The sequence below is a fragment of the Cylas formicarius genome, unplaced genomic scaffold (assembly GCF_029955315.1).
Source record: "Cylas formicarius isolate icCylForm1 unplaced genomic scaffold, icCylForm1.1 PGA_scaffold_7__23_contigs__length_41026272, whole genome shotgun sequence".
Taxonomy (NCBI): domain Eukaryota; kingdom Metazoa; phylum Arthropoda; class Insecta; order Coleoptera; family Brentidae; genus Cylas; species Cylas formicarius.
In genome coordinates, this window is record NW_026844352.1 from 30,442,633 (window position 1) to 30,459,503 (window position 16,871).

At 36.0% G+C, this 16,871-nt stretch overlaps 2 protein-coding genes across 3 annotated transcripts; one reads left to right on the plus strand and one right to left on the minus strand.

Annotated features, from left to right (window-relative positions):
• The first annotated feature begins 12,706 nt into the window (after positions 1-12,706).
• LOC132705044 (protein yippee-like 5) lies at positions 12,707-13,486 on the plus strand. 2 transcript variants are annotated; one of them, XM_060675467.1, is made up of 4 exons: positions 12,742-12,783; positions 12,832-12,882; positions 12,941-13,145; positions 13,197-13,486. In XM_060675467.1, the coding sequence occupies exons 3-4, from the start codon at positions 12,945-12,947 to the stop codon at positions 13,365-13,367; spliced, it is 372 nt and encodes a 123-aa protein (XP_060531450.1). In that variant the 5' UTR covers positions 12,742-12,783; positions 12,832-12,882; positions 12,941-12,944; the 3' UTR covers positions 13,368-13,486. The 2 variants fall into 2 exon arrangements, with proteins under 2 accessions (XP_060531449.1, XP_060531450.1); XM_060675466.1 differs by lacking the exon at positions 12,832-12,882 and having other exon boundaries at positions 12,707-12,783.
• A 308-nt stretch (positions 13,487-13,794) lies between these two features.
• On the minus strand, positions 13,795-14,926 carry LOC132705042 (ubiquitin thioesterase otubain-like). The gene is made up of 4 exons (XM_060675463.1): positions 14,758-14,926; positions 14,365-14,664; positions 14,128-14,313; positions 13,795-14,079 (listed from the first exon to the last, which is right to left on the minus strand). The coding sequence occupies exons 1-4, from the start codon at positions 14,860-14,862 to the stop codon at positions 13,861-13,863; spliced, it is 810 nt and encodes a 269-aa protein (XP_060531446.1). The 5' UTR covers positions 14,863-14,926; the 3' UTR covers positions 13,795-13,860.
• Between the last annotated feature and the right edge of the window lie 1,945 nt (positions 14,927-16,871).

Here is a 16,871-nt window from a genome sequence, read left to right on the forward strand (position 1 = left end):
AGGGAAAACGGAGTCGAAAAGATATGTTTCTGAGGGACATAAAAATTTTTTATGAATATAAAAAGATAAAAAGGAATTTTTAAGTAAAAAAAAATTGCATTTGGAACTGTTTTAACGAATGTAAATGAGTATAATTATTGTACATAACATAAATATAAATATGCTGTTGCGCTTTTTGAAGTAAAACGTAAAAGCTGTGAAAACTAAAAATGTTTGTTAATAAAGTTCCACTCTTGTACGAAAATTATATTGTATTTTGTATAACTTGTAAAAAGTTACAAAAAATTATTTAACAATCATGCATTCGGAATCCATTATTTAAAATTATAAGTAAATTTTATTATTCAAGAAAAATGAAAAATATTTATTGAACTGAGGTGGCTTTTACTTGATGAAAATCCATTTATCAAAATAAATAAGAACTAAAAGTTCTGATTTTCACGAAATTATATATTATGACATGAAAATTGTTTCGACAACGCCGTGTCTTTATCAAATATTTGTTTTCGAAACAATTGTCACGTCATAATACATAATTTCGTGAAAATCTGAACTTTTAGTTCTTATTTATTTCAAAAAATATTTAGGTAATTGCTTTAAACTTTGGTTAAATTAATTGTTGTGTCATTTGCAGTTGAATGAATCAGATGGTATGAGTTTTTATGTTTTTATGATAGTTATAATAAATACATTCTGTTTAATTTAATGTTTTGGGAGTATAGTTATATGGCTACTTATGATGAGTATGTTTAATAAAGAATAGTATCGCGAGATATTTGCTTATTCAGCAACATCGTAATCATAAGATAGGACAATACTTGTAATATAAATAAAAATAGTCTTTTAAAATTTTGAAATTAAATTATTGCAGTCGGTAGGATCCTTTTCCGAGTGTTTTTGGAAAACTTTCCGTTGCAAGTAGTGTACCGGATTGCTGTCGCGAGTCGATCGTGATTTGTGCGTTGGATTACCCTTTTGTATTGGCAGTGCATTGGGTCGATGGTATGACACGCTTCCGTTTCAACGGTCAAGAAAAGGATTCCAGATCTACTACGTAGAGCACTTGGGACTCCTGGCACCATCGACTATCGGTACGCGGTTCGAGAGCCAGCGGGACGAATTGGTCTAACCCAGTGTCTACTACAACCAGTACCTCACTTGGAAAGTGAATCTCTCCGACGAACGTGTTGCTTGATACAGGAACGAAACCAGGAACTTATTGTAAGTTTTTTCCGAATTGTTCCTTATAGTTTTGGTTAGTTAAAAAGTGAAAATTTTAAATTTGTTGGCGAAAATTTGATGAAGAAATTTAGAAATAAACTATCGGATATTACTTATCCTCGAAGAAATAATTCCACAAATAATCAACCGCGAGATACAGACGAACTTTACTCTAATATTTCTCTACTATATTGTATAGGCGAAAATAATTCTACTTCTATAAATACTAGTCTAGAAACTGAAACTATTAGTTCAATGGCCGACGCTTTGAGATCAACCGTTAGTTTGCTAAAAACCTTTGTCGGTACCCCTTCTCGTTTGGATTCTTTTATAAAACAAATCGACACTTTTCACGCAATATATTTTAACAACGATGTATCGCAACAAGAATATGTTGTTTTGGCAATTAAATCAAAAATGCTAGGAACAGCCGAAGAATTTTTATTAACTCGACCAGATCTTACAACTTTGGCAGAGATAAAATCAGCCTTAACACAAAAATTCAGTGATTCGTGCAAATATTCAGCAACAATTAATATTTTTATCCAAGAAAAATGAATCTACTCAAGATTATATGTAAAAACTCAAAGCCTTAGTCACCAAAACTAATACAAAAATATGTTCTGAAATTCAAAATGCCGAAGCGAGAGCAATATTAATTTCTCAAAACGAATTAACAGCAACACAAAATCTTTTGGCGAATATGTCCAATGAGTTGAGAACGTTATTTATAGTTCAAAATCCTCAAAATCGAGATAATGCTATTGACATTATTTCAAATTACGAAATCCTAACAAGTCAAAGTCACTTTAAAAATAATGATCTACAAAATAATAACCTAAGGCGGCACAATATACACAAACAAATCAATCATATTTTGTCAAATACCCAAAGAATATTCAACAACCCACCAATTCACCCCTATAGACAATCGAATTTACCTTTCAAACGCCCTAATCAAACGTCACATCAAAATCAATTCTTCAAACCACAAAATCAAGTTTTCAAGCCTCAGAATCAATTATTTAAGCTACAAAACCAATTTCTCAGGCAACCCTTTCAGCAACCCCACACCTCTACTCAAAACAACCCCCAACCAATGTCAGGTGAAAGTATACAACCTAAAAAGCCATTTTCTTAAATAAGACCACAATATAATCATTTCCAACCCACAGGCAAACCGAGAACTAACGCACGTTACTGTAATTACGACCCAAACTACGAAAATGTTGAACAGTTCGAAGAGTAAAATAGCATCATTGATCAATTAGAAAATTTTCAGTCAATAGCCTCGGACGAAGCAAACCTGTTTAACCCTAAATAGTTTTAAAATAAATCAGTTACCCTACATCGAAATCCCTAACTAACAAATCCGTTTACTTATCGGTACAGGTTCTCATGCATCTTAGACCCTCTTTCGCAGAAACTTATTTTTATGAATTAATTAAACCTTACGTAAATACCCTTCAAACATGTGCAGGTTCAAAGAAAACCACACATAAAGCAACTTATTTACATGCTTTGGTATCACCGAACCAATTCAATTTATTCTATACCCATTTCATGCATATTTTGGCGGTATTTTAAGAATCAAAGATCTTTGTAGATTAATCTAATTATTGATTTAAAGAATACAAAGTTAAAAATTATATATTAAAATATTGACGACTACGTAGTAGAAATTCCCCCAAGAACTATACAAAAAGCAACACTTAGGACTAACCTTCCTAATAATACGACATGGATAATGCCCTACTATCGTGACGATGAAGTTGATATTCAACCAACCCTTGTTACGATTATAAATAGTTCCTATACTATTGATATATCTAACCAATCAGATGGTAGAGTTAATAACAACTTACCTTTAGAACCATTCGAACTTAACAATTTTGAAATATTTAATTTAGAAATACCAGTTCTCAATGATAGCTAAAACCGAACATTTCAAAAAAATGATATTGGAAATTTAATACGACACGAACATCTAAATTCGCAAGAGAAGGAACAGCTTTTTAAATTCATAAGAAAATTGGAAAATGTTTTACATAAACCGGAAGATTCTTTAACTTTTGCAATTAAAATTAAAACTAGCGACGAAATTCCCGTACATGCGAAATCATATAGGTATGCGTATGTCCATAAACAAGAAGTCGATAGGCGAATAGAAGAAATGTTACAAGAAGGAATAATTCAACCCTCAAGTTTCCCTTGGAGTTCACCAGTGTGGATTGTACCAAAGAAAGCAGATGCATCTCGACGTAGAAAATGGAGACTCGTCATACTGGATACTCGATATACTGGATAAACTAGGACGTTGCCAATATTTCACAACGTTGGACCCCGCCGGTGGATTCCACCAAATCGAAATGGATCCTGAAAGCATCTCGAAAACAGCATTTAACGTAAAGTGTGGACATTACGAATATGTATGTCATTTGGTCTTAAAAACACGCCCTCTAAATTTCAGCACGCAATGGACCATGTATTGCATGGATTACAAAGAAAAATATGTCTTGTGTATATGGACGACATCGTTATACACTCGACCAGTCTTCAGGAACATATGGACTCATTAAAATTGGTCTTTGAACGACTTGCATCCTTCAATATGAAGATACAATTGGGTAAATCCTAAAGAAGACAGTGGAATTCCTAGATCACGTGATAACACCGGACGGAGTTAAACCAAACCCCAGAAAAATTGATGCCATTAAAAATTTTAAAATTCCCAACACTCCTAAAAAAATTAAATCCTTCCTTGTTCTTACAAAAGAAATACACCCCGTAGACGTAGTAAAACCCACACTAACACATATTTCAGCTGTATGTGAAAAAAAGGAGGAACAAGATGGCCAATATTTATGGCACGAAAAAATTAAACACTTCTTCGAATCACAGGAAACCAATCGAACACTCAGAGATAATTAAGGAAATTCGAGCAAATCTTTTTGATCAACAAAATTATTCTTTAGCGCACTGTGTCGCTGCCGATTTAAAAATGGAACAAGGCATTGCTGTAGATTTTAAACAAAAATTTAATTAAACTAGAATATTTCATCAATCAAAACGCTAAACCAGGAGAAATAGCTACATTATTTGACAATAAGAATAACCGTTTGTTTTATTATCTAGTTACTAAAGTAAAACCTAACCAAAAACCAATTTACCATATGCTTTGAAAAACCTTAATTAATATGAAAAACCATGCAAGAGAAAATCATGTTACTCGAATAGCGATCCTCAAACTAGGATGTGGACTAGACCAATTGGATGGATGGAACTAAAGGTAAAATCAATGATTAATCACCTATTCCAAAATCAAGATATTGAAATACTCGTATGTTACTGGCCGAAAAAGGAACCCAAAATTAGGATAATTTCGGATATTCAAATAAGACCTCCCAATACAGTTAAGAAAACACTGCAACTCGAAAGACTAGAAGAACGAAACAAACCATCTACAAGTAAAGAAGCTCAAAAAAAAGGTAAACTCTTAAACGGACACGGTACATTCATCTATGGAAAATCCAATTATATGTCAATAAAGCCCTTAATATCTTTAAAAACCAAATCATATTTAAATGGACTGATTTAGCCCAACTTCATGCAAGAACACACTAAAAAAAGACTGATGATGTACATTAACAAAACCCAACAATGGAACAAATCCGAAAACTTATACGAGACAATTTACCTCCCAACACTTACGTCTACATTTCCCTAATAAAGAACTAGAACCAGAACGGAAAGAAATAATAGAAAGATATCACACTGCAAACACATCACATCGAGGAATGACAGAAAACATAAAAAATATTAAGCACAAATATTATTGGCCAAGCCTGGAAAGAGACGTAATAAATTTCGTTCACACATGCGAAATATGCCAAAAAATGAAATAGGATAGACATCCTTATAAAATCGTTTACACAATAGGAACTAAACCCTTAGAACATATTTATATGGATATATACTCAATATGAAGACAAAAATATCTTACAATAATAAATAACTTTTCCAAATTTGCAGCAGCATACCCAGTTAATGAAACTTCCGTCAAAATATGTCAAAGCTCAACTAAATACTTTTCACATCTTGGAACACCAAGCAAAATTACTACAGATAACGCACAAAGTTTTAAAAGTAACCTAGTATAAGAATTGTGTAAAATGTATCGAATTGAGTTAAATTTCACTACACCGTATAATCCAAATTCAAACTCACCAGTAGAAAGATCCCATTCTACCCTTAAGGAAAGTCTCTTTGCTCTAAAAAATGAACATCGTACCAAAACGATCCAAGAGCTACTGGATATCGCGATATTATAGTGATTATAATTATAATAATAGTATACACTCTTCCCATGAGTATAGTATATAATATCGAGAACATTATGCCCTAGCAACCTGCTCAATAAAAACGAACCCTGTATTCCACAAACAATTAATTTATCTAATCATTGTTCAATGATTCCAATTGAATACAAAGAAACCCAATTAAATAATAACTCTATTGTAGTTATCCCGAATTCCGAGAAAATATATATTTTCAGCTTTAATTCGGCCCGCAGAGTGTAATGTTAAAATTAAAAATAATAATTATAACTCTCAAAAAGCAGATATAATTAATTTAAGACTAAAACTTCCGTCAATGAATGAATAATGAAGAATTGGTTCAAAATATCGAACCACTACAGTTGAGAGAAATTAATGTTGAAAATAGAAAAGAAGTCATGGAAAGTGCTCGAAACCTAGTAAATCACCCTCTAAAACACTTAAATTTGGTAAACTCTAGTATTTCTATTATTGTAATAGTTATTATTATAATTATGCTATTAGTAATTATTATATTTTATTATTATTACCATTACCATTTTTATTATTATGTTAATAAAGAGTAGTAAAACGAGACATATGCTTATTCAGCCGCTTTAATTATAAAATACGCGCACTAATGATAGGACAGTGTTTAAGTCGCTTTGCGTTAGTAAATATTGTATGTTACTTGTAATATAAATAAAAATAGTTTTTAAAAATACGAGTTTCGCATGTTGAAATAAAATTGTTGCACAGTGCTCAGTTTTACATAAATAAAACAAAAACTTTAAAAAATTTAATTTATATTATTTTCGATTTTGGAGAAAATAAGCATACTATTATGTAAGATGTGTTACATCTATTTTTCGTGATTTGGAATATACAAGCGGTACTTTAGTCACGGTTTTGAGAGCGATTGGATATTTGTGAATGTATTCGTGCTGTTTTGTAAAAATATACACAAAAAGGATAATATTCAACACGTTGAAAAACTTCTCCACTTTCACTTCGGTCACATTTTATTAGGTAAAGTACTCTACTGTTACCTATGTCTTTGAAGATTTATGATTTTTAAAACATAGTGCAATATTATATTACATAACACAGCTGATCTGCATATTAAAATGGTTAGGGATTTTGACATAATTTGCTTTACCTTATAAATAATATAGAGGAATTTTTTATTTAAATGAGCTTTTGCATTTCAATTTGTTTAAGTTTTGGTTAGTTTGGCTTACTTTAACCACTACAGCAGTAATTCTAATATATATTCCTCAAAGGTTGATACGTTACCCATACTTTAGAAGATTGTTAACATGATAACTACAGAAATGCAGATACTGTATCTACGTTTGCGGTTCCAACATTTACTTTCGCTAATGAATATTAACGCTGTATATTGTCTCAGCCTAAACGCAAATTATCTAGATTGCTTTAAGGCAAACCGTTTTGTTTCTCTCCGTATGTGAAATATCCGAGTCGTTACTTTTGCGCCGCATCGCAAAGCATTAATTAAACTCGGATTGCTGTTTGTTAATTGATTGCTCAGAGTAATTTTTCAAAATGGATGTCGTGGGTCGAGCGTTTCTTCTAAGAGTTTCAAATATGGTGGATCATTAAGTTTCTAATCGTATGATAGACCATCTAGGGTCTTCCAACCGGAACTGATCTAAAAAAAGATTCTTCCGTATAATGCGACTGTGAACTACAACTGTGATTGAAGATATTTTAGGGCTCGTGCTTACAGGGCTCTAGTAAAAGATTTCACTTCTAACTTTTTCAAATTAAAAGAAATTTAAATTTTAAAAATATTTTATTTTTTTGTAAAAGGAGGATCGAATTATACGCAAAGATCTACGTTTCAGCAACGTTCGTGTGACATAGCTTCATTAGAAAAGTGAGAAGAGGGCTGTGACAGGGGGGCTCTGTCCTATGTGCAAGCGGCGGTGGGGGGACCTGAACTGGTGATGGGTCTCAGAGAGCAGAAAACTTCCGAGGACCTACTGCGGTTCATAGGGTCTCTTAACCTCCGCGTAAGCATGTATATGTATATCATGCAGGGGGGGCAGGGCAGGTGAGGACTCTATGTCGGATAATAGATACATCACCTTTGGGTTGGAAATGGGTGTTCGGGAACCCGTTAGATTCAGGAACCTCCGGGCAACAAACTGAGAGGAGGTGCCTAGAGGGTTTACCAAGAAAACACCGGACATTGGAGGAGATTGACGAGGCCGTCGACCGCGTCAGCTCCGCTATGATACGGGCTTTCGAGAAGAGCTGCCTTGAGACAGAGGAACATAGGGCGGGGATTACTCCTTGAAGCGTCTCAGGAGGAGGATGCGGAGGCTGTTCAATGAAGCGAAGAGCAGCCACCTAGGTGCGGACTGGAATCTCTAGGCTAGGCTCCTTCGGGGTACTCAAAAGTGACCCGGCAGGAAGACTGGGAGTGGTCAGGACCGGCGGTGACTACACAGCGGGACCAGCGGACACACTTCAACAGTGGCTGACCAGACACAGGGGGGTGCTGTAATCGGGGGTCGTCTTAGATGCGACTACGCCACGGCAAATGGGGTTGTTATCCATAGTAGGCTGAGGTGAGCTATTGACAGCTTTGGCCCCGTCAAGTCCGGATCTGCTGCAAAGGGATGGAGGTCTCCTGACCAGCCCGCTGATAGATCTGTTCAGAGTCTCCATTGCGAGCGGATACGTGCCCGAGCTGTGGAGATACAGCAGGGTAGTGTTCATTCCCAAGGTAGGAAAGAACGACTACACGGACCCGAAGTCATACCGGCCCGTTTGCCTCACCAACTTCATTATGAAAACTCTGGAGAGACTTGTGGACCGGTATCTGAGGGATTGGGTGGAGCTGGAAGCCCCTTTAGAGCCAGCTCAGCATGCTTACCGAAGCGGCGTGTCTGTGGGCTTGGGCTTCCAATTGGGAGGAGGGTATGGGCTCAGAACGGCTGTCGGTGTGCCTGTTCGCTAACATCGAAGGGGCCTTCAATAATACGGCCCTGTATTCGATCTGCAGGGCGGTGAAACGTATTGGAGTGGGGACGGCCATTGTAAAATGGATCCGCTCCATGCTAACCGACCAGAGGGTTGAGGCAAGACTGGGTGGGGAACAGATCTCCATCGGCTCACCACGGGGCTGTCCACAGGGTGGGGTCTTGTCCCCCTTCCTGTGGTGCCTAGTGGTGAACGAGATATTGCATATTCTGAGGTAAGAACACGGGGTCTATGCTCAGGCATATGCAGACAACCTTGTGATAATGACACAGGGGACGTGGGAAGTATGCAGGGGCTCCTGAACGGGGCATTGGCGAGATTCTCACAACGGTGCCGGGATAGCAAGTTAGCTGTCAATCCTGGCAAGGTGGAGATGGTCATATTCACCAGGAAAAGGAAGGTGGAGCATAACTTCAACAGTTCTATGGATGGGGTGCCTCTTTCTGCAAGTTGACCTTCCAGAAACATATAAGATCAAGGACCAGATCGGCCTTTATAGCTTTTTGGGCGTGCCGGAGAGCGGTAGGGGGCACTTTGGGACTGGGGCCAAAGATCATGCCAAATGGATATTCGGTACCATGGTGGTGCCTATACTCACGCATGGGGCAGTGGCATGGTGACCGGAAACTAAAGGAGCAGGAGCAAGGCTAGTTCTTGACAAACTGCAGAGATTGGCTTGCCTCTGCATAACGGGCGCCATGAGGACGGCACCCACGAGGGCCCTAGAGGCTCTAGTGGGTTTGCCCTCGCTGGCGGATCGGGTGCGAATGGAGGCGGTCAGGATAGCTGTTAGGCTATCGAGCTGCGGGCTCTGGAGAGAGGGAACCTTCAATCGGGGCCCGTACGACATTTTAGAAGGCTGACCCGGGGATCGCGGTGTCATGGATATGATCTCAAAGATGACCTTCTTTGACAAATGGACCTTTCTCTTCCCATCAAAGGAAGAGTGGAGGGAGGGCAGAGTTGGCTACAGGGATCGACTTGTCTGGTACACGGACGGGTGCAGAACACGGACGAGATCAGAATGGGAGATTTGGCCGGAGCTGGAGCGTACTGCGAGACAACGGGATCGAGCTTGTCGGTCCCTCTGGGTTAGTACTGCCCTGTGTTTCATTCGGAAATTTTCGCTATATTGATGGCGGCCAGAGAGGTGCTTCGGCTCAACCACGGAAGCAGGAGAGTATTCTTCAGCTCTGATAGTAGGGCTGCACTTATGGCTCTGAAGTCAGTGCGCACGCCCTCCTTGTTGATAAAGGAGTGCAAAGGAGTACCAAGGAAAATGGCCGAGGCGAGGAATGTCAGGGCTCCTCGCACAGGCATATGGGACCAAAGCCCCGCTTGGGGATCGCCCCGTGCGTGAGGCGGGGAGCTGTCGGAGCCTGGGTGTGAGAACGGGTCGCAGTGGGCTGGAGGGTTGCTCCGGGAATGAGGCAGACGAGGCTTATGATGGATGGGCCCGCCCTCCATCGGACCAGGGAGCTGCTTAGACTGACCAGAAGGGAGTGTAGAGCACTAACATCTTTGCTTGCTAGGCATTGGAGACGACCCTGAGTGCAGGTGGTGTATGGAAGGAGAGGAGACCCCGTACCATCTGCTTACCGAGTGCCCTGCCTTGAGATGAGCAAGATTTGGAGCTTCGGAACAGCCCTAATCGATCCGGACTCAGTGCACGGTATTGGGCTAAAGGAGTTGCTGACCTTCTATATGAGGGGCGGCATTCTAGACGCCCTCTAGCGCAGTCTGGGGGCAAACGAGCCCATCTGATGTCCCAAGTGCTTGGACCCCTTTATTACCAATACCAATACCAATTATGGGGACGATGGTTTAACCTACTTCCATAGAAATAACAGAATTATGAAGAATTATGAAGAATGCTTGCGAAGAGATAAGATATTGATGGACCTCGAATTTTAGCTTGAGTGAGAAGATGTACGGAAATACATGGTGGACTTTTCTAAAATTTGTTATAGTGTACTTTATGTTACAGATGCCACTAGGCTTGATCATTTTAATCTAATTGTTTACTTCACTCGTTTATTCGGACATTTCCGGGATATTACTGCACTTGTTGCATAAAATACTATTACCACACTTGTTGCATCACATAATATTTTTTCATATCATATCGAATCGCTCTCTAATATATCTCCGTCTATTTCTCAAACACCCTGTATGTGTTCTAGGTTTCACTACATATATACGAATAAAATATTCCCATATCCTTGATAATACATCAAACCATGTATACACACTTGTTGTGTAATTTATACAGTCGACGTTCAACTTTGCAAACAACAATTAGCTGAAATTTATTAGGGGGAAGGACCTTCATTAGAACATAAACGAAGTATCCCATTTCGCATACCCACCATTCTTGCATTAATTGAAGATCTAATTGCACATAATCATATGTAGGTAATGTTAACGAAGGATTAAACTGTTTATTCTAATTAAAATGTGCATTTTCATATTTATCAGAAAAAAGCAAAAAACTACTTTCACGTACATCTTACTAAATCATCTTCAATTCATCAAATCTTATAGGCTCATAGATATTTTTCTGTCACGAAATTAGTTTTTTGCATTATATAATCCCATAATGATTTCAAATTAAATCGTAATCGTAATAAAACTGTTGCAAAAAACGCACTTTCATTATCACTATTCATTACCGTATAGCGCGACTGATCCTAGATATACAGGGTAGTTCACTCCTTATATGTATCTCACAGCACCCAACTTCCTTATTTTAAATGTGACTCGCTGTATACTACTTCATATTTTTATTTCTAAGAAAATTTCATGGAAGGTTCCTTCGTGTTTCCCTGTACTTAAGCTCAATAGTGTCTTCAATATTTTGATTAATTTAAAAGTTTTGAAAGTTGAAACACCATCTTCAACCAGTGTGTCTTTTTATTTTGTGGTAATCGTTTGTGTCGTATCCTTTTGAAATTGTTATTGACACTTGATTTATCGCTTACAGGATTTCCATAATTTACCAACGAATTACATTATTTTCAACGATGTAAAACTTCAAACTATTTTCAAATGCGACACTCCGTATATTTCCCTATCCTATACAATTTTCTTGCATATATTCTTTACCAAAAGACAATCAAACCCCAATTTTCTTTCTAGTTAACAGCGAATTTGACCAAGTTATGTTCTTGGTTTTATTTACTTAAGAAAAGTTAGGGAACTGACAGTCCAATTAACCCGATTTGTAGTCCTTGAATTTTCCACTCCGATATTGTACAAAAGCACCAGTATACCTTCTCTTTCTAAGGCCTGTACAAAATAGAGATGAATTATTGAATTATGTTGACGATACCTGTACTACTTTAAATCCAGAAGGACATTAAAAGTGTATTACGCTAATAATATTAGAGTTTATTAAGCGATTCTTTTGTTAATTAGTTAATGGTTAAAAGGCGCATTGTTCAAAATGATGTTATTTCTTTCAACATTTTTAAACTAACCAAGATATTTAAGAAACTATTTGGAAGAGTTAAGAAAAATAAGGAAGTTGAGTGCTGTAAGATATAATATATATGGCAATTATTTCCATCGCTTAAGCACATCCAAACAAACAACTTTTGTATTTAAAAAGTTTTGATAAAATAAACTATTATGGAGATATAAAAGAATCGCCCGATACTGAGCTACCCTTTATGTTGTAATTTACATAAAGTTTTAGACCCGACACACAGACAGAATTTGATATATCGTCGTTATAATACGGATTTGTTTTCCAAACGAGGAACGGTGAATTTATCACAGGATTTCTTTGTGGGTCAGGAACTTGCCATAGCTCTGAAAGCTCTTAGAACATCATCTTTCGACGCACAATACAATAGGAAGCGACTTTATGACTTAAGCTTTATTTATTATAAGAAACACGTACATGTTTTAAGATCATGGCGCGAGATATCTAAAATGCAGAACCGTACATATTAAGATCATTCGCAACAAGACGTAGTCAAGTCAATTTGTAGTCAATATTTGGATATTTATAAAAACAACAAATATCAATTATTGCTTTTATTAGTATTTTAAGTTTGGTTTAAGCAAAACAATACTTAAACGCAGCTTTAATAAATGTATGAACTTTCATTTTCATTTGTTTCCTTTTTCCATGATAGCCAGCTTTCTACTTCATCTGTGTTTAGCATAAACTGTGCATTTTCGTTTTGAATTTGTAAATGTTATTTATCCATGACATTTGTGACATGAGGTAAACAAAAACTTTATAAAATATATTTTTTTCAATTGTTTTTTACAGTGGTTCAGATTTAGTGAGCATCATAATATACAATTCGTCATAAGAGAATAGGTTACAATATTTTTACCATTGAGAAGCGAAAGTCGTGCAAAACCTTTTTTTTTTTCAGAACAATGGGTCGCATATTCTTGGAGCACATGGGCGGAAATCGGCTGTTCTCTTGTGCGAGATGCGACACCAATCTAACGAATAGATCTGAATTGATTAGCACTAGGTTTACCGGAGCGACTGGTCGAGCATTTCTCTTCAATCGCGTTGTGAACTTAACTTACAGTGAAGTCCAAGATCGGGTTATGCTTACTGGGCGACATATGGTAATGGCACCAGCATGAATTCTATTTAAGTTTATTAGGAACGTATTGTAGGTCAGAGATGTTTCTTGTAAATCATGTGATTGCAAGCTTGGGTGGATGTATGAATTTGCCACTGAAGATAATCAGAAATACAAAGAAGGCAGAGTTATCTTGGAGAGGGCACTTGTTACAGAAAGTGATGGCATGGATGAACGAAATTATGATCGTAGACAACAAAATTAGTTTTAAAAAGGGAGTGTTATTTCTAAATGTTGCTAGTAGATAATTTTTATATATTCAATACATTTATATAACCACATTTTTGACTGAAGGTTTATATACCCATTAAAAAGTAAATTATTGTTTGAAGTTTTGACCTACCTTTGACATGTTTTAGATACATTAGATATGATTATCCACTAAATAAGGACTGACGAAAAAATACAAAAACACCTTAATGTTTGCCATTTCCTTTTATGTACTTAGAACTGATTTATAAAAACGTCCTATTACCTGTATTATATTTTTTCAACCCTCACGGGTTCATTCAAATTTTTATTTTTTGCTCGAGTAATTCTGGAATATCAGCCAGAGAAAACTTTTTTTTATCAACTTGTTTATCTAATGTAGCAATAAAAAACCAATAAAGAAATTTATTATGTATTGAACCATACAAGACATTGAATGAAGGAATCAAAAATTACCAAATATATTAAAATATACAGTAAAATGAAATCTATGGGTACAATATGTCATAGTGACCAGGACGGTAGAGCAAATGTACAGTTGGAACACAGCCTTCAGGCAAATCATGCTGTATACAAGTATTACTTGTCCCTCGATCCATATAAATAACTCTAACACCTGTATTAAGTGCTGAACAAGCAGCCATGATGTGAATATGGTCACTTTCCTTATACATGGGTTCCACTTCTTGGTGGCAAAAGTCTGCAACCTAAAAATCGCTATTACATGGCAATATCCTTTAATTTAAAATACTTACTGATCTATCCCCCTCAATAAAGCAACTATAAAAGTCTTGTTCTTTTTGTAACTGACCACTTGACAGCAACCTCAGGTAGACAACCATGTAATCAGAATAACCTTGTTCATTAAAAAGGGTAAGTAACTCTTTTTTTGCTTCCTCAATATTTTCTATAGCACCCAAACGTTTGAGTACTTCCATATACTGCAAATACACATATATAAGAACATAACACATCACAAAGTAAATATATACAGTATCATAAAAGTCTTCAACTGTAAACTGTTGAAATCCTAATGCAACTAAAACATTTTTGCTATCTTCAGCCAATTTATAAAATTTATTGAATTCATCCTTTTTGGTTAATAGTCTTTCTATGTTGGCAAAACTAAAAGCCCTAAAGAAGCAATTTCCATCTGGTCGGGTTCTTCTAATGTACTGATATCGGGAAGCTAAATCTTTCACTTTCTCCAGGTAAATTTTGTCACTGGCATATTCGGCATTCAATGACATAATAGGTTCCAAATCGCCTACTAAAGCTATGCTGTCCGAAATCTGAAAAGAAAATCAAAGCCATTGCATAAAACATATTAAAACAGAGTATAATTTGTTTAAAAAATTAAAATATTGCAATGTGTGCAAATTTACCTCTTTTTCAATTTGGCGTTGTTGAGCTAAAATAAGTTCGTCTTGATTAACGCCCGCGTCCCCATTTTCTGGAGCAATTTTATAGTTTTGGGTTTCGTCGCCCATTTGGAACTTCGATTTTTGAAGAAATATAATGTTTATTCCCTATCAAACCGTAGAAGTAACATAACTATAAAAAAAGAACCCATGGTATAATTTTCATTCTCTCTCCTCTACGTTAAGCATAAAAATTGGCGAAGTTTACCAGGGTGAATCACCCATTGCCGACATCCGGAAAAAAATCTTTTGTTGATTATTAACCAATACTAAACCACACCTTTTGACAAAAACATATTTTAAGGTATCAATCAAATTAAATTAAATACGGTCTGCTTCCCACACCATAAAATTGTTTGTGTTCTATAACAAGAAAATGAAAACCAGGTGTACAAGTTAGTTACACTTAAGTTATCTTTTGCAACTAAGTTTGCATCCAATTAAACATTTCGAAATTTTTGAAAACCTCTTCTAATTAGACTAGCCACAATCATTCTTTCATAACTGTGCACCCAACTATAACTTTAATTTTCAACAGATTTCTAATTATTTATTTCTAACCTAAACAGAAATTTTAGCTTAACAGAAATAGGAGCTGAAGATGAGGCGATTGCAAGGAAGTTATGCCCCAAGAGATCCCGATGAAGAAAGAAGGAAATCTAGGGAATCCGTCGTTACAAATTTGTTTATTTTTGCATCCGTAGTTGGCTTGATAAGAGTGTGTAAGTAGTAAATTTAATACCATTGCATGACTTAACACATCTTTTTAACATTCATTTTCATCTAAACCTTTCAGTGCCGATGATTATCCAGAACATATGAGGACTTCACTCAAATAATACCTAAGAAAGTTGTAATATATGAGTAGACTACCCCAATATACTTGTACTTTTATATAACTGCTATTAAAGGGTTAAAAAAATATTTGTATTTATTTGCGAAAAATTGATTTATACTTTTAAATAAGTGTTCAGGTATGACAGGGATCATAATGTCATTTCGAAAACCTTTTAAAAGCCCTTTTATATTTATAACTAGTTAGTTATTCATGACTAAGTAAACTGAAATAATAATCGTAAAATGGTTAATTTTGAGGTTAATTTTCATCTGGAAAGTTTCCACATTTCTAATTTGGCATTTTTGATTTTCTTAAATAGTTTCGGGAGTACGCATTTTTGGAGGGTATCATATATGAAAGGATTGTGTTAAAAGTTTCTTGAGGTAAAACTGGAAAATATTTTGTATTAATACTGGAATATTCAAATAAATGAATTTGATAGGTTGCACAGATCTTACTTCCCATCAAAAATTGAAGTTTTATAGCTTCTCCTTTCTGATATTATAACAGTAATTAAAGTTAATCTCCTGAACAAACAAATCTTAAGTTTTTCGTTTTTGGCTTAGTTCACTAATGTTACATATTTTCTCAATTACTAAAGTATTGTTGTCTACAAGCAAACCCTGTGCAAATGTATGACTTTATTATACAATATCTGGTTACCACACTTGAAGATTTAACAGTTCTTTGCTCCAGAAACAAAGACGAATAGTGATCTAATATTAGAGAGAGTTGCTTTTAAAGTTGTGCGAATTTTTTGGAATTGTCAGTGCATAAGACCCTAGTACCCTGGACCATTGGTAATTTCACATAATGCATCATTTGCTTCATATTTTGATTATCAACTCACCTTCACTAAAAGGATATGCAATGCTATTAAAATCATAAACAATATAAACAAATAAATAATTAACAACAATACAAAAGAAAATATTTTAAGAAGTTATGGCAGACTGTGCCAGCAGCAGTGTAATGGTGTAGCCATTGCTACTTTTATTTATGTTACTTACTTAATGCGGCTTTTTATTTCCGCCAAATTTTGATTTGTTCCGTGCCGTACACATTCGACAACCATCAGCCAGTCTTCGGTAAAATTCGGCCAGAAACGTCATTTAGCACGACCAAAACGTCATGGCGTTTCTTCCGGGTGATAGAGCCAATCGGGTTCGCTGCTTTCGTCACGTGCGTTCGCCGGTCCAATGAAGCCGCGAAAAGGTTTTATTAGACAGGAACAATCTGA